This window comes from Mesoplodon mirus (assembly GCF_964341445.2).
Source record: "Mesoplodon mirus genome assembly, chromosome: 14".
NCBI lineage: Eukaryota > Metazoa > Chordata > Mammalia > Artiodactyla > Ziphiidae > Mesoplodon > Mesoplodon mirus.
In genome coordinates this window covers 37,563,939-37,586,346 of record NC_138990.1, presented here as the reverse complement: position 1 = coordinate 37,586,346, position 22,408 = coordinate 37,563,939, and the positions used below count along the sequence as shown (strand labels likewise).

The window sequence follows — 22,408 nt, the reverse complement described above, 5'->3', positions numbered from 1 at the left end:
AAATCTATTTTATTCTCCTAATATGGGTAAACAAATTAAAGAGCTCAGATCAAAAATCTTCTGTATGATCAATTTTTGCCTTTTTTGTCTCAGAGCATTCCTGAAAACTGTGTTATACATAATTATAACAAAATAATTATTAATAAAATATTATAAAATATTTTATTTTGGAAACAATGTTATAATTGAGTGGCATGTTATAAAATAATGTGGTAAGTTCCTCACTGAGTTCTTGGAAATAAAGAAAATGTATTTATAATCCAAAATATGTTATATATACTAGTTGCTCAGTAAGTGGTTAGTAATTACTAACAGTTAAGTTAGCAGACTCGGAGCAGAATGGCCTATTCTTGGCTTTTAGATTTTAAAACAAACTGTGTCGAGGCAAAGAAGAAAAAGTACAATCCTTACTCTTGATTTTACAGAACTTTCAGCAAAATTTGGACAAGATAGATTGAAATAAGATGGGTCGCTCTTTTGTAATATTTATGTGCAGACTAAATAGTCATCAAATGTGACACTTACTTTTCTGTTTCTTGCCTTTAATTTGTGACTTTTGTTTTTGGTAAACAGCAACAATCTCAGGATAAGCTGCTTCAAACAATGATTCTTCTTCTATTGTTTGTAAAACCAATTCTCCAGGTTTATCTTCTATAGCGTAATGTTCTAAAGGATTAAAAATACAATAAAACGGCTTTAATTACAGATTTGAAATATTACATTTTTCCAGGTAACTTCAGTTTACCAAGTCAACTAGGTCATTCACAAATGGATAATTCATGCAAATCTTGCTTTACAACAGCTCTATTCTAATAATCTGTTGATACTAGTACAGAAGTGATTTTATTCCACTTGGGAAGAGCTGAAAAGAGGTTCCTTTTAAATTAGAACTTTAAATTTCTCTTGCTTCAGAGATGGTAGGAGCAGCTTAGAGAATAGGAAACTTTATTTAGATAAGGCTAGTTTGTTTTAATTTCATATAATAAGTGTAAAATTTCAGATAAAGAATGGAAACAATTTCCTAAAACTTCCTAAAACACTGGCTTTCTTTAGTGGTAGCTTCTGAAAAGGACAGAATTGAAATGGTCATCAAAACTATCACTATTTTCCAGATTGTTGTTTCAAAGGTTATCAACCTCTTGAGGACACACCCGGGCTTACTGGACTCACAAGCACCTGATAAATGAAAATGAGAATGCTTATATGTAAACTTACAATAAGATATGTAAATAGTAGACTAGATTCTTGTATTTATCTTATATGAGGGCAAAACTCCATAAGAAGCCAAACTGTAATGAAACTATTAGTTGATGAGTTTAAAGCAGAAACAATGGAAACAAGTGAACTTAGAATATTTCTTAGTTAAAGCAGTGTGGGGTACATTTTTTCCCTTAAGGGATGACTCCTACAAGGATAAGTGAAAGTGGGCACCCAATCCTCAGTTCTTAACAAAGGAGATGCACTGCCAAACTGGGTTAATGCCATTGTCTTTCCTGAAAATCTACTACAGTTGGTGGAACTGTTCCTAAACAGTTTTCAAAATTCTTTAGCTATTTTCCTATTATTGCTTAGAACGACTTATCTAATTCTTTATCATTTAGTTCTTCAAAGTTACCTAAAACTTTCGTTTCATTTCATTTCATTTCAAATCTGTTCTCTCACTCATTCACATGTAATTATACAATCTGAATTCAAAGCCAAATAGAAATGAATTTGGTATTATTTTCCACTTTAAATGATCTGTGCTTTCCTTGCCTTCAGTTTTGGAGCTAATTCAGAGTTCACTGTATTTCTGCCTGTAGAAGAGAAGAGTAATTTGATCATTATAAATTCCCACGAAGGGCTTCCCTGGTGGCGCAGTGGTTAAGAATCCGCCTGCCAATGCAGGGGACACGGGTTCAATCCCTGGTCTGGGAAGATTCCACATGCCGTGGAGCAACTAAGCCCGTGTGCCATGACTACTGAGGCTGCACTCTAGAGCCCGCGAGCCTCAACTACTGGAGCCCACACGCCTAGAGCCAGTGCTCCGCGACAAGAGAAGCCACCGCAATGAGAAGCCCGTGAACCACAACGAAGAGTAGCCCCTGCTTGACGCAACTAGAGAAAGCCTGCGCGCAGCAACAAAGACCCAGCTCAGCCAAAAATAAAAAAATTAAAAATTCCCATGAAAACTAAACAGAGTAAAGGAAGGAGAGGAAGAGCACCCCAGGTGCTTTTCAGAAACCCTGATTCCTTTAGACCCAGCTATACAATGAAATCCAATGACTAGACCATTTGTAGCAGTATTTTCTTGAGAAATATAAATCAAAACTATTTCCATATGGTTTTTGTAAACATTAATTACAAAAGAAATATCAATTTAAGACATTGAAATAAAATTACTTAAGTTTTAAATATTTACTATTAGTCAACGGCTGTTTACATAGCACAGGTAAACTATGAAATTAATCCTTGGTGTATATGATATATTTTTGTCTTTACTTTTTATATACATACATATGTTTTACCTATGTATATGATATTTGCTAAACATACATGACCAAATGTTATAAATTTTGCTTAAAGTGTATACATACCAGGCTTTTCCCATTCTATTTCAAAGCAATGAACTCCATTTCTGATTCGGTTTTTAACAATTCTGAAAAAAAAAAAAACTCATATAATGAGGTTTAATTGCATGAGTTATTTGGAAACTTTCAATTTGTAGATTGAATAATTCAATTCCCATTAATTTTTATTCTGTTTTAATAATATTCTAAAAATGTTTTAAGAATTATTGTATGGTGATTCCTTTGATTTGTTTATTTAAAAGGTAGAGTTTATAATTGTTAGATCTTACCAGTAGATTTTTCCTCTCATTATTATTCAGTGTTCCTCTTTTCCATAATAATGATTTTTGTTTTAAAGTCCTTTTTGCTTCTGTTAATTTTGCTACATCATTTTGGTAAATATTTGCCTGGTTAAATCTTTTAAATCTCTTTATTTTCAAACTTAACATAGTCTTATTCTGCACATGCCCTATAAAGCAGAATATTGTTGAATTTTGTTTACTCATCTGATATAATGTCTTTTAATAATGAGTTTAATCCACTTACATTTATTATGATTACTGATATAGTTGGATTCATTCATACATCTTATTTTGTGTTTTTGATTACTAAGATTTTCTATGCTATTTCCACCTTTCACCTTCCTGTATTCTCTCGGTTTGATAGTTTTACTTTCTTATTTTATGTATTGGTTTTAAATATAGAGATTGTATTTCTAATGTTTTAGTGGTTACCCTTAACTGTTTACATGCATACTTTGGGAGTTTTAGTTTATTATCATCATCATATACTAACCATCAAGCATTATTAAGATATTTATATACAAATTTTTTCCATTCCATTTATTAAATTAGCTAAACATGTTTTATCAGTTTCTATGCTGGCCACTGTTTGTTGTTACCCACATCTTCCCCCTGAGTTCATTTTTCTTTTGCTGAAGACATCCTTTAACAGTGCTTTTGATGAGGGTCTGTGAGTGGAAAACTCTTAGTCTTCATATGTCTGAAAATGCCTTGCCAAACAGTGAATAATTTTAATGATGTCTGGGTTGCCAATTATTTTTAGTCAAAGCTTAGAAATATTACTCCATCATCTTCTGGAATCTACTATTGTCATGAAAGATGTATGCTAGCAGACTGTCACTCCTTTGTAGCTTATCTTTTTTCTTTAATACTTTCCCCAAAACTTTGGGGCCCAGCTGCTCAGCGGCATGTGGGATCTTCCCGGACCGGGGCACGAACCCGCATCCCTTGCATCGGCAGGCGGACTCTCAACCACTGCGCCACCAGGGAAGCCCTCCCCAAAACTTTTTGTTTTGAAAATTTTCAAACCTTAAGAAAAGTTTCAAGAAGAGTACAAGGAATAATCATATACCCTTCACTGAGAGCCACCAATTCTCAGTTTCAGTCCCTCCATTCACTTTACATTTCTCTCCCCTTTCTGGTCCACAGAAATAATTATCTAGTTAATCTATATCTTTTTATATTTATTTCTTTTAATAGTCTATTATTACTATATGTTTGAGGCAGAGAAGTGTGTCAAAGCATGAACTTACTATGTTATCTTGACTGTAAGTCCTGAATAAGCTTTTAATATTCCAGGTAGACCTTTTCTCCATTTTTATAAAACACAGAGATATATATCCCACTACTGAAGATATTAAGAAGAATATTTTAGATAAGATATTCCAATGAAAACACAGGGACTTATTCATACAATTCTTTATATTACCGAAGTGGCTGTAGTTGGTTAGGGTTCCTTCTACCGAGCTTTCTTTCTATCATGTCATAGTGGGTCAACAGTACCAACAATTTCTCACATGCATAGTGACTGGGCCACTCCATTTTTTCAAGAGTAAATCTCTGTAAATATAATAAAAATAAAACAAGATTTTGTTATCTCTTGGAGACAAACAGCACTCTCGGGGTGATATTATCTTTTCCTTAAGAGATAACATTAGTTAAAGTTGTATCAACAAGAATATTCCCAGAAAGAACAGTGAGCCTCCTAAGGAGGCAATATGGCACAATGATGTAAGCGTGAGGGTTCTGGGTTTGAAGGCCAGAATATTTCCTAGATTTGGCTAAATTACTTAACCTCTTTTAGCCTCAGGTTTTCCCTCTGTAAAATATAATCTGGCACACACATTATAAAGTTAGGGAAGATTACATGTTATGTGGTAAATATAACAGCAAATTTTAAATGTTCAATGAATGTTGGTTGCCATTATTACTACTGTTGTTGAGCTAAGCAACAAGTAGTTACAATTTATTGAGCCACTCTGTTTCTCTAGTTACTATACTAGGGGTTAATATAAATAATCTCATTTAATCTGCATAGTGACTTCACAAGATAAGTAATATTATTTCTATTTTGAGGAAAACACATATCCAGGGTCACATGGTAAGCAACGGACTGTCCAAATTTAAATTTAGGTCACTGGTTACAAATCCCAATGCATTTGTAAACTATACTGTCTTCCATAACAATATACTGTCTTCCATAACAATATACAACAACAATATATATCTTTACATTCTCTGGTTATTAGCATCTCTCCCCCAACATATCCCTGAATACAATACATCTGTACATGGTCTTTAAGGTGTCTTGTAAAGAACAGCATAATTGTGATTTGTCTTATGGGCTGCAAAGTATAGTTACTGTGTGGCAAAGGAATGAAGATTAGATATAAATGCTGAAAAACACATGTGCACTCAAGAGCCATCTATTTCAAACTCCTCTCAGATCAGTCAAAGTGATTACCCCTTCTTATCTTCCTAGTATCCACCTTCATACTGTAAAATAAGAGTTTATTTTCAGATACCTGAAACAATAATAAATCAGGTCTTTGGTACCTGATTGCCATCACCAGTTTATCCTTGTTCAAAAGGAATTCTTGAATAACCTAGCAAGAGAACAGAAAGTAGCAATTGACATGTCAAACTTTTAAAAAAAGCTTCTGAGATAAACACATGGTTGAATTATTACTCATTACCTCATGGAATGGGAATCCCTCACAACTGCAAGCTTTTCTGAAAATAAGTTATATACATGTTATTAATACAATCAGGGAATTTTAGATATACTCTAAAATCATCCATTTAATCTCTTCTCAGTTAATGGAAAGTGTCCTTGTATAGTATCCTAGTCATCAAGCTTCTCAATGAAACATTATTAAATTACTATCTCCTAAGATAGCCTATTTTTTGAACAGAATCTAGAAAAGGATTTTGTGAAATGTTATTAATCTACATGGGGGAAAGTTATGCGGAAATAATTCAACCACAGGTGTGTGATAGGCCACAGCAGGAAACAATGAGCATAAAAAACTTCTTTTTTTTTTTTTTTTTAGTTTCTGCTTTATAACAAAGTGAATCAGTTATACATATACATCTGTTCCCATATCCCTTTCCTCTTGCGTCTCCCTCCCTCCCACCCTCCCTAAAAAACTTACTTCTTAATACTGTTTTCTACTGCATTTAGTTGTCTCTCATGTTCTGTTCGGTGCCACTCACAAGGACAACAGTATTCATAATCATGTGGCTCACAATATCGATCAGTTTTACATAATTTGCATCCATTACGTTCATGATCCTTACGTGAACCTTCATGGAGACACAAAAAGTATGACTTTCACTGATTTTTAGAATTACCTTCTATGTACATTTTTTTTTTTTGCCCTTATCCAAATGTTCAAAAACAAATACTGCCTAGCACAATGCCTAGCCTATAGAAGGGTTTCAATACATTTAGGCCAAATAGAGTAATGAACACAATAATAATTCTTACGATAAAGTAGATCTTTAGCTATTACTATCACATGGCACTATTTTTTTCTGTAAATTACCCTTCTGTCTGAAAGTGTTCATTTGTAATATGAAATTATACATTTATAATAATCTCAAATGGAAAACTGTGGTGTATGTGGTAGCTACATACAAGAAAAGAAGGACATTACTAGTAAAACATTATTTAGTTAATAGAATAATTCATGAAATGGTTTCTTTAATAAGAATATGAAAAGAATAGAGCAGTTAATTACCTCTGCTAGTGGCTAGCTCTCAGTTACTATATAGCTATTTTTAAACTATGCTTGGAACATAAATTCTGATTGTGGCCTGGGTGTGGGGTCCTAGTGCCCAGTAAAAGGAAAGCATGACTACCTTCAACACTTTTGAGAACACAAAGAACCTACATAACTGATATGACCTAAATCATCATTTATAAGGTACCAAAAAAACTACAGAATGGCATTTTATCTATAAAAACATTGATTTCTTCCATGGTTTCATCCATCATTTTAAAAGGCTAATGAAAACATATTAAGACAAATAGATAAAGTAGAATTTCTTTTAAAAGATGAGCTAACATGATCTCTTAATCTCTCCTGAGAGCAAAAGGTCTTTTTAACCCAGTACATGTCAGGGACATCATTTTTTTTATCAAGACTAATGAACAGGGTCCAAGCTACTTAACAGTGAACATGTATTAGAAATTAGTTTTAAGTCACTATCTTCACACACAATAAAAATGCACTATAGGACAGTTAAGAATTCTTTAAATATATAAATATAAATCACTGATACATAAGCAAATGATTTCACTTCCATTTTTCCCTAAGATTTATCAGTACAATTTTTTTTCTTAAAATGGATTTCTATATTGAAAACATAATTTTAGGATCAAAGTAATCTGATAACATAGTTCGAAACTGCACATATCCTATATTTATCATTTACATCACATTATTTCATTCAATAAATATTTATTGAGTGCCTACTGTGTGTATGTGACACAACTCCTGACACTGAGGGTTCCCAATCTGGTAAGGCAGGTAGGTATGTAAAAAGTACTATAAGAACAGAGATGAAAACATAGGTATCAGACAATAATATTCTAGAGCTATCATTCCCTATGTCTGCTTACCTGGATGGGAACATACAGAGCAATGAGCCAGTTTGCTAACAACTGCTGGTTGTGAATTAGAGTAACAAATTTTTTCATTCCACTGATTAAACCTTTAAAAGAAAATGGTATTAAAAAGAAAAAATAAAGAATAAGGTCACCAAAATGCCATGTTCTCAAATATCAGGCTATTCTATTCCTTTCCACCTGCCTACTTATTTTTCCTTTGGTGGTGAAGTTGCTGTCCCAGTCTGGGGACATAAAAACATAAAAAAATTAAAAATAACTAGGGGGAAGTTTAGTCTAAATTAATAAAAATTGGAATGACAGATAATTATAACAAAGTGTAATCTCATTATTTTCAAGCGTGAAGGCAAACATTTTATAAAATGTTGCCAAAAGTACATATTTGCTGAAGCTGTCTCAATAAGAATGATTTGTAGTTAGCCAAGTGCCATATTTGCTTGCTTTTCCTTTTTTATTTTATTCTTCACAATTCCCAAATGATTCCTTAACTCACCCCCATGCCAAAGTATACCTTTGTTTTTCTGCTTTGGAAAACAGTAATCACTGATGTTAATAATGAGTTTATTAAAGTCTTAGATCTATCCGTAGCTTTACAGCTGAAAGAGAAGCACTAAAAGAAAGAGCATGGCTATTCGAAATCTTTCTCATGGTCACCCCTTCTTCATTTCTACCACTTAATGTTTCCTTTCATGTACTCACTATCTCATAACTACTGGAGGCAAGGACTATTTTAAGTCTCCCAGTGTCCTAGTTCCTTTCCTTTTTATTCATTTTATACTTTATCATCATAAATATTAATTTTTATAAAACATTGCCCTCATCAAGTAAATATAACTGACATGCTTTCAAAACCAAACAGCACAGTTTGTAAACTTTAATATACTCTGTATCCTAACTGTCTTGAATCCTCAGATTGTACAGTTAATTCATTAGAATTAACGTATTACTAAATTTGTGGCTATAGAACAAAGGGCAGTCAAATAAAACTTCTGATCAAGTGTTATTAAATAGTTGCAACATATCAGGCATTTCATTTATAGAAAAATATAGTACCAAAGTATTTATATAAAAAGTAATTTAAAATATAAAATTAATTTAATGTTAGTTTATCTTTATTTGTTGATGAAATAGTCTACAATAGCCTGTGGCAAATACCCATGGTTATAAATAAACGCATTTGACATCTTACTACTTGTGTTTGTAATGAGCTAATAATATTGAAAAAACCAAAATATGGCTTAGGACATATACTTTTCAGCTTCCTTTGGAAAACTTCTGAATAAATAAAATAACTGATTTTAAATAAAAATACAGATCATCTCAAAAATACAAAACCTTTTTTTGGAAAGCACAATACTTTTTGTATTCACTATTAAGTTCAACAAGAATAAAAGACTAATGTCACAAGAAAAAGTAATTTTTAGTTACCTCTGAAGTAAACTTTGCCCTTTCAAAATCTTTATAAGTTTTAATGCTTGCTCTTTTCCAACTCCAGGGACTCCCTTTCAGAAAGTGGGAAAAGAAGTTCAAACGTTAATCACTAGGGAATCGATAAATGAAGGGTGAGACGTCCATTCAATGTAAGATTGTGTAGCTCAAAGAATGAGGTAACTGTGTGCAAGACACATTGTTACGTGTAAAATGAAAATTGCAGAACAGCATACAGTATGATTTAGATTTGTAAGTTAAATAACAATTATATTGTTAACTTATGCAAACAAAAAAGTCAGAGTGTGATATACCAAACCACTGACTGTTTATTTTAGGAGAGGGAGGAACAGAATTTTAGAGGGCTTTCATTTTCTATGTTAATTATTTTGACAGTATTTTAATTTGACCTAACTTTATGTTATATTTGTAATCAGGAAAAGGCATGTTCATTTGATTATATGAACATATAATATTTAAAGATCCAGACAACCAAAGAGAACAAAAGAGAATTCTAAGTTAACTCTTGAAATTAATAACTTAAGAAAATTAAAATAAGCATTGTTTCCTACACAAAAAATATATAAATAAATGTATATTCACATGACAATTTCTGGTTTAAATGGAGTCTTCCAGTTCCTATAAAGGTTTATTAATATGTCTTTGTAAGCAAGGCTGTTCTTTAGCCGATATGCATCAGGAGAGACATACCAGTGTTAAAATACTTCTAAACTGGTTAGTAAATAGCCAATGCCCATGTACCCTGAGTGCCTGCCAGCAAAGGGGTCTCCCCCTTAAAATGAATTCCCTTTCCAATCCACCTACACTCAGGATTCAGCTAAAAGGGTAACATATAGCACAATAGAGGGTATCCAGAAGCATTTTCCATCTCTACAGCCTATGTCTTTAGTAAAACAGTTGCTGGATATTTTGTATGTCACCCTTCATGTGTTAGCGTTTAGTTATATATTAAATTTTTTAGGCAAATCATGATAGTAGAGACTTAAAGATCATTAAGTACAATGATATAAATAGATAGCAGTTTTGGTTGCAAGGAAACAAAAAATCAAAATAGGTAAGGCTAGTGTATAATACCATTGCAGCTAAAATTGGTTTCTGTGAGTTCAAGTTTGCAAATTTTTTCTTATATTCAACACTGAGCTGTTTTTAGATTTTAATTATGATACAATTACATATGGGAAACAAATCTATTTCAGAATGAGAACTATAATAATTATTTTCTGTGTTGTTTAACAGTTCTTTTCCTCCTGTTCTCTTTTCTTACTAGTTAAAAAAAAATTGTTGACTTCTCTATTTGGTCACTGGTGACACAGATTAGAAATTAGAGTTAATAATTTTACTATCCTACTATTTTTTCCTCTCCCAAGCTCTAGTGAAAAAAAATTATATGTCATCCTTCTTTAGACTTCTCTTGGGGATAGAGTCTATAGTATAATGAGGGGTTTAGTAAGGATACAAAGATGATCAGCAGGAACATAATAATGGGACTATATAAAAATAGTAGGAGCTACAGTACAAGTCATTTTATAGTTTTAAACATCATATTTATGAATGTGGTTATCATTGTAATTCTTTTTTTTTTTTTTTTTTTTGTGGTACGCGGGCCTCTCACTGTTGTGGCCTCTCCCGTTGCGGAGCACAGGCTCCAGACACGCAGGCTCAGTGGCCATGGCTCATGGGCCTAGCCGCTCCGCGGCATGTGGGATCTTCCCGGACCAGGGCACGAACCTGTGTCCCCTATATTGGCAGGCGGACTCTCAACCACTGTGCCACCAGGGAATCCCATCATTGTAATTCTTAATTTATCCCTCACCTATTATACCTGTTACAGAGAACTATATTGTGTATCTTAAGATATAAAATAAAAGGTTTTCATGAACAAAACTCAATGCAATGCTAAGAGGCATGGAAGGGTGAATGGCTTAACCCAATAATCATGTTGCCTAGCAACAGTAACAATAACACTGAGCATGTGCACAAAAAGAAAGCTAAAATGGAGACGCAAAACTCAGACAACAGTGATAGAAACTAATATTGGCATGAGACAAGGAAAGAGTAATTCCTACATTTCTCTAAAAAGATAGTCAAACATGAATGTGAATCTCTTAGAGGAATGGTTTACTGAGATTTAAGCTGTGGTACTAGTTATGATTCTATTCTCATTTATAACATTCAGTATAATTCAGTATAATGATGAGCAAGCTGTTTAATGCCACTTGAGATGCTGATTATTTTAGTTACTGAATAGTTTATTACACCTATATTCTAAATTAGGTTCTTAATTATATGATATTATATTCATATTTATGCATCATGTAAGGTATCAAAAAACCCCATTATGAAGAGTAAATAAATATGACAATTTCAGCAGACCTTTGGAAGATAATCACAGCCAAGTAGTATTGCTAGCCCAACCAGAGCATTTCTATCCAAACCTAGTTTACTCTCGATGGTTGACATTGTATAACAGTCAACATGTGGGTCCTAGAAGAAAGAACAGATTCAGTTTCATCTTCAAAAAACTAAACAAAAACAACATTATAAAAAATAATTTGTCAAAGCTGTCTCTAAATGTTTATTCCTAAAAGTTTAAAATTATCCTGATCACCAGAATCTTCATAAAATCTAACACTTCAATATCTGGAAATAAAGTCATAGTTTCAAAAATGGCTTTAAAAAATTAACTATAGTAGTCATTTTTTCCTCTTTATTGTTTTTTGGTGTCTACAAAAGTAGATTTTCATCTTGTACAATTAAGCACTGTAAAATGTATATTATAGAAATTGTATATTATTGTAATTACATCATCAGAAGTTAACTATCATTAACAGCATCAGGCATATTCTTCTAAGAAACATATGCATACACATATTTTGACACATGCATACAAATATTTATTACTCTATTTTTAAGTAAAAATAGGATTATATAAAAATACTATTTTGCAATATTTCTTGCCCACTAATATAACTGGATATCTTTAATATCAATAATACATACCTTTTTAATGATTGCTTACATTAGATGGACTCTAAGGCAGTGTTTCTCAATGGGGATACTGGGAGCATTTTCAGAAAGATAACAGAATTTTTTGGCAAGAGGTTTAGTCTCTCTGGCTCTAATCCACCAAAGGTCCATAGTCTCCCTTGCCCAACCTTGAATAATTACAACGAAAATGTCCCATGTATTACCTCCCTCCATGAGAACCGTGGCTGTATTTAGCCATTCTCTATCAATGGGCATTTGGGTGCTTGCCAAATTTTTGTAATTAGTGACAATGCTGCAGTTAACATCCTTGTATATCTCTCCTTGCATATTTGTAGGTGTTGTTGAGGCTTACTAAAAGTGCAAATTCTGGGTCAAGGCAATACATATTGTATGCAATTTTATAATATATAGTTGAAACTGATTTAGAATTAAACCTTGTGAAAAAAGTCAAGCCCTTAGGAGACAAATCCACATTTCAAAGAGAATGAACTATGTGGCACTGATATTTTTAGTAACAGTAAACATTTTACTTAGCGACTGCTAAGTGCCAAGAATTAATCCCTCTAAAAAAAGTAGTGTGTAAAACAAATGCTGAAAAAGAGAAAGAAAAAATACCTTGGAATTCATAGTGAAATTTCTATAAACAGTTTGGGCCCCATAAAGGAAAGCATCTCCATCATTGGTGAGGCAGCCATCTACATAACCACTGTCATTGAGGTAAGCACACATGGCTTCAGCTTCCCCAGCAGCTTGGACCCAGGGAATTCCTAAGCATTCTAGCATATCAAGACACTGAAAAGAAAAAGTCAGTGCAACAAATCTAAGAACATTTTTTTTTTTTTTTTTTTTTTTTTTTTTTTTTTTGGTGGTACGCGGGCCTCTCACTGTTGTGGCCTCTCCCATTGCGGAGCTCCGGACGCGTAGGCTCAGCGGCCATGGCCCATGGGCCCAGCTGCTCCGCGGCATGTGGGACCCTCCCGGACCGGCACGAACCCACGTCCCCTGCATCCGCAGGCGGACTCTCAACCATTGTGCCACTAGGGAAGCCCTAAGAACATTTTTATTGCTGCTTTTTTCAGTGTTTAACTTACTTCTATATCACAAATATTAATAGTAGTTATTTAGGTATTTTAAAAGTTATTACATTTAAGAAACAACTGGAAACTTGAGCACTGAATACTTAATGGCAAACTATTAGTATTAAACTGTTAGATGCAATAATAAAAATTATATTGTGGTTATGTTTTTATTTTTTAAGAGCCCCTATCTTTTGGAGAAAGGTATTGAAATACTAAAACAATATTATGTCTGGGATTTGCTTCAAAATAACGTGGGACCTCCTAGAGAAATGGAAATAAAAACAAAACTAAACAAATGGGACCTAATGAAACTTAAAAGCTTTTGCAGAGCAAAGGAAACCAAAAACAAGATGAAAAGACAACCCTCAGAATGGGAGAACATATTTGCAAATGAAGCAACTGACAAAGGATTAATCTCCAAAATTTACAAGCAGCTCATGAAAAAAACAAACAATCCAATCCGAAAATGGGCAGAAGACCTAAATAGACATTTCTCCAAAGAAGATATACAGATGGCCAACAAACACATGAAAGGATGCTTAACATCACTAATCATTAGAGAAATGCAAATCAAAACTATAATGAGGTATCACCTCACACCAGTCAGAATGGCCATCATCAAAAAATCTACAAACAATAAATGCTGGAGAGGGTGTGGAGAAAAGGGAACCCTCTTGCACTGTTGGTGGGAATGTAAATTGATACAGCCACTATGGAGAACAGTACGGAGGTTCCTTAAAGAACAGAACTACCATATGACCCAGCAATCCCGCTACTGGGCATATACCCTGAGAAAACCATAATTCAAAAAGAGTCATGTACCACAATGTTCATTGCAGCTCTATTTACAATAGCCAGGACATGGAAGCAACCTAAGTGTCCAATGACAGATGTATGGATAAAGAAGATGTGGCACATATACACAATGGAATATTACTCAGCCATAAAAAGTAACAAAATTGAGTTATTTGTAGTGAGGTGGCTGGACCTAGAGTCTGTCATACAGAGTGAAGTAAGTCAGAAAGAGAAAAACAAACACTGTATGCTAACACATATATATGGAATCTAAAAAAAAGAAATGGTTCTGAAGAACCTAGGGGCAGGACAGGAATAAAGACGCAGACGTAGAGGATGGAGTTGAGCACACGGGGAGGGGGAAGGGTAAGCTGGGACGAAGTGAGAGAGTGGTATGGACATATATACATCACCAAACGTAAAACAGATAGCTAGTGGGAAGCAGCCGCATAGCACAGGGAGATCAGCTCAGTGGTTTGTGACCACCTAGAGGGATGGGATAGGGAGGGTGGGAGGGAGATGGGTGGGATAGGGAGGGTGGGAGGGAGACGCAAGAGGGAGGAGATATGGGGATATATGTATATGTAGAGCTGATTCACTTTGTTATAAAGCAGAAACTAACACACCATTGTAAAGCAACTATACTCCAATACAGATGTTAAAAAAAAAAATGTGGGAGTAAAGGAGTGGGCGGGAGTATAGATGAAACAAAATTGGTCAAGAGTTGATAATTGTTAAAGATTGGTGATGGGCTACTTTTATATTCATTTAAAATTTTCTGTAAGGAAAAGCTAAAAATTTTAATGTCAATTAAAAAGTAATCCATATTTGATTAAAAAATTAATTCAAAAAGTACTTTTAAAAGTAGTGACTATGCAATTTTCATTGTTTTGTTCAATGCTATTATCTCAAGAGTCTGGAAATATCTTGACATAATAATAATTAATCACATTAACATTTACATCTGTAAAACGACAGCAATTCTTCTCACATGATGATCAGCCCAATATGAGCTCTTCCAAAGAAGACGCTACTACGCAATTTTGGCTTGAGACCTTAAAGTGCACTTCTTATCACCTCCCCTGTACGATGAAACTCTCACATTATGGGGAACCACACAGGGGTCCATTGCTGGTGTGCTCCTAGTAAGTCAAATGTCTGTAAAGGATGTTTATATCAATTTGCGGTTTTCTTGGGGTTATGAATTTAACCCAGCTGAGTAGCTTATAGTTTAGCTTTACAGCCTAGTGCATTCTTTCTTGTCGTATGTGACACTCTCATTCTATCACTGAGGAATACTGGATATGGTGAGGAAAAGAGGCTATTTACCTAGTTTCTAGAGACAGAAACAATATCATCTCTTTTGCTTTAACTAATTGTTTGCATGCTATATGATGTAATAAAAACCTCTGCCAGATGTTGCCCAAGGTGGACAAGGTTCAGAAGGACAAAGTACTATGTCAGAAAAAAAGGTGCTTTTCAGAACTCTGGCTGGGTGACTTTAGAGACAGTTTTGTTATAGTTGCTGCTTTACTGCAACACCATAGTTGTTGCTAATTCACCCATACATAAAAAGTATCCTTTCATAAAAAACAACAAGAGTTTAAAAGTCATTTCAGATTCTGTTCCAACTCTTTTCAAAAACCAGCACAGAATTTGTGATGAGGTTGGTTGCAATTTTCTCTCCCCTAAGTCTCTATCACGTGGGGTGGAGGTTGTGTTGGAGGACTAATGTGTGCTTTTCATGCTTGTAACTAAAAATGGCAGTAGATTAGGAGAACGTAAGGCTTAGTAACTGAGTGTACAGAAATATGATAATGATTAATGGTCAGGCAGCATTGAACCAATACAAAATGCCTAAGAACACCAGAGTTAGAGAAATAAAGAAATAGGAATAGAGCAATTTTCTCAAAAGGATATAAACACCTTTTTGCTTTATACTGGGTATTTAATGCCTTAAGTATGTAAACCATAGATATTTCCAGGAACTGATTACATAAGAAATAATTAGAATTCAGTACAGATATTTTTTTCAATTACTGATAGTCATTAAGGTAGAATAGTCACTAACTGAAAATTATTATTTTTAATCACATAAAAATAGAAAATAGAATTTCTGGAGAAAAATGCTTATTAATTTATGCAATACCTTTTAAAAGAAATTAAAATTTTAAACAACATTAAAAAGAAAAACAGGGATAGGAACTCAAAGCAAATATGATAAAAGGTTTATTCCTTAGTATATAAAGAATATGAACAAAAGAAAAAGTAAAACCTCAAAAGGTAAGTGGGGAAAGGATATGATGGTCATTACCCAGAGAGGGACTAAAACTAAGTTAAATGTTTAACCTCACCATTAAAAGAACAATACATATTAAATATGTATTATATGTATTTATACATATTATATAAACAAAGAAATGTCTTCGATTTTCCACACTAAATAGTACAAAGATAAACCTCCTAATATCCAATAATCTTGTGGGTGCAATGAAATTGCCTATCTCATATCTGTACTGGTAGAAAGTAATTGGCAAGTGTTATAAAATCACTCCTAAACTTTGGTCTATCAATCCTACTTTGGGTAATTTTATCTTAAAATCACAAGAAAAAGCTATGCTTACAAAAAATGTTCATCATAATTTCCTGTATAATAGAGAAGAACTAAAAAGCAAACAATATACAATACAATATAAAATCATGGGGAATGATTTCATACCTTCATACATGTTGTACCATCATTAAAGTAATGATTTTGAATAGAATATGGCAACAGGGAAACATGGGTATGTTAAGTGAAAACTCCAGATAAAAATTATTTGTGCATGATTACTGCAAGTTTTAAAAACATATACCCTTAAAAAAGAGACAGGGGACTTCCCTGGTGGCGCAGTGGTTAACAATCCTCCTGCCAATGCAGGGGACACGGGTTTGAGCCCTGGTTGGGGAAGATCTCACATGCCACAGAGCAACTAAGCCCGTGCGCCACAACTACTGAGCCTGTGCTCTAGAGCCCGCGAGCCACAACTACTGAAGCCCGTGTGCCTAGAACTCATGCTCCACAAGAGAAGCCACTGCAATGAGAAGCCCACACACTGCAAGGAAGAGTAGTCCCAGCTTGCAGCAACTAGAGAAAGCCCCCACGCAGCAACGAAGACCCAACGCAGCCAAAAATAAATAAGTAAATTTATAAAAAAATAAATAAAATAAAGAGACAAGATAATAATAGCTTCCTATCATTTTACTTACTTTATCGTATTATAGATTTTTCTTCTTTTTAAATTTTTATAAAAATATATATTTTATAACGTATAAATATATTAAAATATAACTGAGTACTTTTTAAAATTACAAAGCCCTAAAGGAAGCCAAATATGTATTCTGTCTATGAACTCTCATTAATCCTGAATGAGTAAAGTATGAATGAATGAGACCTCTATTCTGGGAATTCTTTAAGTGCTGAAGATGTCATAAAATGTTACATATTAAGTCCTGACTATGTACCGGTTGTTTTAGATATATTTCCTCTCATTTTTACCATATCCCTGTAAAGCATTACTATCCTATTTTACAGAGTAGGAAACGAGGCAGACAGGTTAAAAATCTTGCCCACTGTCTCAGAGTTTCTAATGTCCAGTCAGAATCTGAACGCAGGTGAGTTTCACTCCAAAACTTAAACTCCCTTCTCTATTCACACTGTCCTTCTAGTCACAGTAAAGTTAATAAGTATTAAGGATGCTGAACGAAAAACTTTATCAGAGTAAAATATACTCTATAATTCAAATCAGAATTATTAGATCATATCTGAATGCTCACCTCCTTTAAGACTGATTTAAAATGGGATCTCCCTGTTTTCTGAGACCATGTTTTTCCCGAAGGTCCATACCGAATCTGATTCCTCTTACTTATGACATCAGCTTTCAGCTTTGGGGGTTCCCCTTCCATAACGAACACCAGTTTTACATCCATTAGTGTTAAATATGAGATACGAAAAAATAGGTTCCTGAAATATAAAAGTTAATAATACATGAATCATCATATATTGATAGCAGAAGTCAACATAGCAGTATGACATAATGGCAAGAACATTAGTATCAAAAATGTTATATGCAATAACATTTTATTTGTTAAGATTTTATTTTACATAGACTGGACTGAGAGAGCACTGTGTGTCTTTTAGCAAAGGAGATTTATGATTATTCTAATTGCTATGTGGAAGATGGTTTGGAGGGGGAGGCCAAGAGAGGAGGGAGGGAAACTAGCGAAGATTTCATCTCAGCAGGGCAGATAAGAGACGTTGGCATCCACTGAGGCAGTGCTTCTGGACGTCGAGAGAAGTTTGTGAATGCAGGGTATATTCTGGAAGTAGAACTGGCAAGACATTCTGACGGACTGGATGTGTGGAGGACAAAACAGGGGGAGAATGGCTCCCATATGTCTGGCTTTTAGTCATCGAAGCATCCTTGCGGATATGTTAAATAGGCAGCCAAGTATATGAGTCTGAAGCTCAAAGGGTACGAGGTACAAATGTGTGTTATCAATATGCAGATGGCAGATCGAGACACGTTAATACATTTTAAAATCTCAAAAGGTAAAACAGCAACAACAAAAGAAATGAAGTGGAAACAAAACCAAGACATCCACTGCTTATGCAATCATCTATTTATACTCTGAGCACGTTTACTCTACCTGAGGTGGGGCTTCATGACTGTCCCAATCATTTTTTTGACTGTCTGTGCTTCACATACCCAGAGACTCAGATCAACCGCAATGGTTTTCCCACCAAGACTGTGCAAGTGGACGTGTTGTTTAACAGGCTCCAGAATCTGCCACAAGTCATTCACTCCCATCCTGGTGATTATCTGCAGCACACTTTTCAAAAGATTGTTAAAAGACATAGAAGCTCAGAACAGAAATTCAAACAGTGTATTCTGAGCTAGTGTGGGGTGATTCATAAATAATAGAGTATTCTTATTTCTTCCATTGGTCAGCTCTTCCGAATGAATCAAGAACACCTGAAACGTTAAAAATGGTGGTAATACACTTAGTGGCTTCAAAAATACTGAGACAACTAACAGATGAAAAGTTATTAACAGATTATAGCATGCTGAATTTGTCCTTAAAATCCACTCATGTCACCAAATATGTTTCTCTATAGTACTGAAAAATAGTTATTTTTAAACTTAATGTAACCAATGCCAATGGCTGCCTTGTCCCTCCTCATTCTTTCCTCTTTTCCACGCAGTCTTTAGCAGTGGCTGAGAATAAAATTTTTCACATGGTCACATTAACATTGCATGAAATTTGGAAAATAAAAGGAAAAATTACCCCCATCTCAAAAGGTGGTAATTGGCTTCTCCCACCTAATAAGAGCTAACAAATGCAGAGACGGGTACAAAATCCACAGATGTGGCAATGCATATTTGTCTTCTTGAGAATTCACTCCTTGATTTACATACCGAAAGAGAGAATAGGACTAGTCCTCTATCATAATCAGGAAAAACAAAAAGACAAAAGCAAGGAAGAATGCAAACGCACAAACAAACAAAAAAACACAAAAGATTAATGGAGGAAAACTGATGGAAAAGTGGGGGGGTGGAGATAGAAAAGGAAGAGTTGAAGGAATACATAATTTTTTTTTTTAAGGAGCACTGGCTTTTTAAATTGCAAGGTCATGCATGTTCATTGTGGGAAAATAAAAAATCTTTTAAAAGAAAAATATTTTAAAATCACCTATAGTTCCACTATCCAAAGAAAACTGATGTTAAACTCTTTTCTATGTACATACATTTTAAAAACAAAATTGGCTTAAACCCTGCTATTGTAACCTGCTTTGGTATTTTCTATACGCCAGTTTTTCCTTATTAAACATCTATAGCTGTTTTTCTTTTCCTTTGTTATTATTTGATAAAAAATATTATGTAGCATTTGCATTGAAGATTCAGTCTATTTAAAAGTCTGACTATGTATCATCTGAATAATGACCTTAATTCACTCTATAAACACAAGGTAGGATACAAGACATATTAAGACAAAAAGCTATCACCACAATGTAAAGCCATTCTAAATAAAATGTAACTGTATTGTCTATTCCTTTAACAGGGTCCATAGTAAAAGCATATGTTCTCAAACTGTACATGGCTACAAAGAAAATAAATGTTGGAAATGTGGCTATCTGTCATTTTCTCTGAGCTTTTCTGAATCTTAATTTTAAACGTGGTCAGTGTAACCCTAAGTAGTATTTTGTGCACTCCTTTGTATGAAGAGCTGCACAAATATTTGCCGATACGTCACTTTAGAAGGAAAGTTATAGATTTAAATACAGAGAAGAAAGCATTAGGTAGTAATGGTGATTCCAGTGCTAATATAGTCTATTGCACATCAAGAAGGCCCAAAGATAGAACGTGGGTGGCACTGTGACATGGATTCAGAGTCAAGGTTTTATCTCTTTGTTAGTGAAAAGTTGTAGTAAATTCTGGAAAAAGAGCGGGGGCACATGTATTCCCTAAGGCATTATTATGAAGGGAAACAAGCCTTTTAAAGTGTTAACCACTAGGACTTCTCTGGTGGCGCAGTGGTTAAGAATCCACCTGCCAATGCAGGGGACATGGGTTCGAGCCCTGGTCCGGGAAGATCCCACTTGCCGCGGAGCAACTAAGCCCGTGCTCCGCAACGAGAGAAGCCACCGCAGTGGGAAGCATGTGCACAGCAATGAAGAGTAGCCCCTGCTTGCTGCAACTAGAGAAAGCCTGCGTGCGGGAGCGAAGACCAGCGTCGCCAAAAATAAGTAAATAAATAAATTTAAAAGAAAAGAAAAAAATAAAGTATTAACCACCACAACATGTAAAATTCAGAAATAGAAAGTTTGAGGGGGAAGTTCTTATTGATAATTGTGCTTTCCTTTTATTTATGACTCACGCTGGATACTGGAATGTGTTGCTACTGAAGGAAATTAAGCAACTTCTCTCTGGAGGAACGTTATCATAACTGATCCTAGTTCATTTAAATTTGACCCTGACGCTAGCTGTCAAATTTTTAAATGCAAGTATCTCCTGATTTAGCAATAGCTCTCCTAGGAATCTACTTTAAGATATGCTCTTAAGTGTTTACACATTTATATTCATTGTAACATTGTTTATAATAGACACTGGGAAGAACCAAATGAGCACAGCAGACATATCTTTAAGCAAATTATGGTATATTCAAACAATGGAATAGATGATGCAGCAAATAAAAATGGATACATCTACCTGAACTGCTGAAATAGTCTCCAAGTTTCGAAATGAAAACAGGTACAAAATAGGTTATTTATTAGGGATGACTTAAGTTGAGAGATGTGAAAAATTACTCTGTGTTGTTTTTTTTGCATGTTTATTTTTTAAAATAACTATATGCTTGCATTACTTTTCAAATTTAAAAAAAAAAGCTAAAAAATGTGGCCCTATCTATAAAGGGTTGGGCAAATAAACTAGAAATCTTTAGATGGTTCATGTCTTGCCTAAATATTAAGTAATGAAATATGGACACAGTTCATGGGTCAATTAAAAAGCAATGCTCTACATATTTATGAGTACCTGAATATCAAATACGACTTCAGTATGTCTTTTTAAGGATAAGAGATTCACTTTTCCTGGTTTCCTCCAGAATGCCTAGGAATGAGTTATGTGGTCTTGGGCAAGGCGCATCTTTTCTCTGGCCCTTCCATCTCTAAAGTTCAATCCTTCCTACCATGTCTCTAATGTTTCATTACATAAGCTGACTACACATATATAAATGAATAGTAAGAATAAAGACTGTTGCATGGTGCAGTGTTATCATGGCACACACAAACACATATTTATGTACAGGACTGTGATGTACCTTGTATTCCTTCTGAGGGTGATGGAAAAAAAACTGGAGAAACACTAATGAGGTAGACTCAATCTTAAAAACTGTGGTCCTCTATTTCAAGTACATTTGGAACATTTTTAAGGATCTTAACGGAATATATTATTCACTGGGGCAGCCACGCCTGGAAAAATAAAAATAAACCCAGAACTGATTCTATTAATATTTTAAGATTCCCAGATTGGATTGGATCCCTTAAGCAAGACAAAGAGGGCTGTTAACTAATCCCATAAGTAATGTCTTTAATAGAATATGATCATTACATTTAAAACTTATTCATGTTATTTTAATTTCTTTTGTCAGAAATAAACCTGGTTTAAAGAATGAGCATCCCAGGACTTCCCTGGTGATGCAGTGGTAAAGAATCCACCTGCCAATGCAGGGGACACAGGTTTGAGCTCTGGTCCGGGAAGATCCCGCATGCTGCAGAGCAACTAAGCCTGTGTGCCACAACTACTGAGCCTGCGCTCTAAAGCCCGCAAGCCACAACTACTGAGCCCATGTGCCACAACTACTGAAGCCCGCACACTTAGAGCCCGTGCTCCACAACAAGAGAAGCCACTGTAATGAGAAGCCCACGCACCACAAAGAATAGTCCCTGCTCACTGCAACTAGAGAAAGCCCGCGCGCAGCAACAAAGACCCAATGCAGACAGACAGACAGACAGACAGACAGACAGACATAAATAAATAAAAAGAATGAGCATCTGTGGTTATGTTACGGAAC

The 22,408-nt window shown here is 34.5% G+C and overlaps 1 protein-coding gene across 2 annotated transcripts in view; it reads right to left on the bottom strand.

Annotated features, from left to right (window-relative positions):
* Positions 1 to 22,408, bottom strand: part of GEN1 (GEN1 Holliday junction 5' flap endonuclease) — a 31,813-nt gene that overhangs the window by 4,224 nt on the left and 5,181 nt on the right. Inside the window, exons 2-13 of one of the 2 annotated variants that reach the window (XM_082643107.1) lie at positions 18,485 to 18,667; positions 17,612 to 17,798; positions 12,537 to 12,713; positions 11,307 to 11,417; positions 8,913 to 8,986; positions 7,479 to 7,570; positions 6,007 to 6,157; positions 5,548 to 5,584; positions 5,377 to 5,457; positions 4,281 to 4,411; positions 2,577 to 2,638; positions 526 to 666 (exon numbers count right to left, since the gene is read on the bottom strand). In XM_082643107.1, the coding sequence (XP_082499233.1) occupies positions 526 to 666; positions 2,577 to 2,638; positions 4,281 to 4,411; positions 5,377 to 5,457; positions 5,548 to 5,584; positions 6,007 to 6,157; positions 7,479 to 7,570; positions 8,913 to 8,986; positions 11,307 to 11,417; positions 12,537 to 12,713; positions 17,612 to 17,798; positions 18,485 to 18,645 (1,405 nt within the window). In that variant the 5' untranslated portion in view covers positions 18,646 to 18,667. The remainder of the gene's footprint in view (positions 1 to 525; positions 667 to 2,576; positions 2,639 to 4,280; positions 4,412 to 5,376; positions 5,458 to 5,547; positions 5,585 to 6,006; positions 6,158 to 7,478; positions 7,571 to 8,912; positions 8,987 to 11,306; positions 11,418 to 12,536; positions 12,714 to 17,611; positions 17,799 to 18,484; positions 18,668 to 22,408) is intronic. The other variant, XM_082643108.1, reaches the window with a different exon arrangement.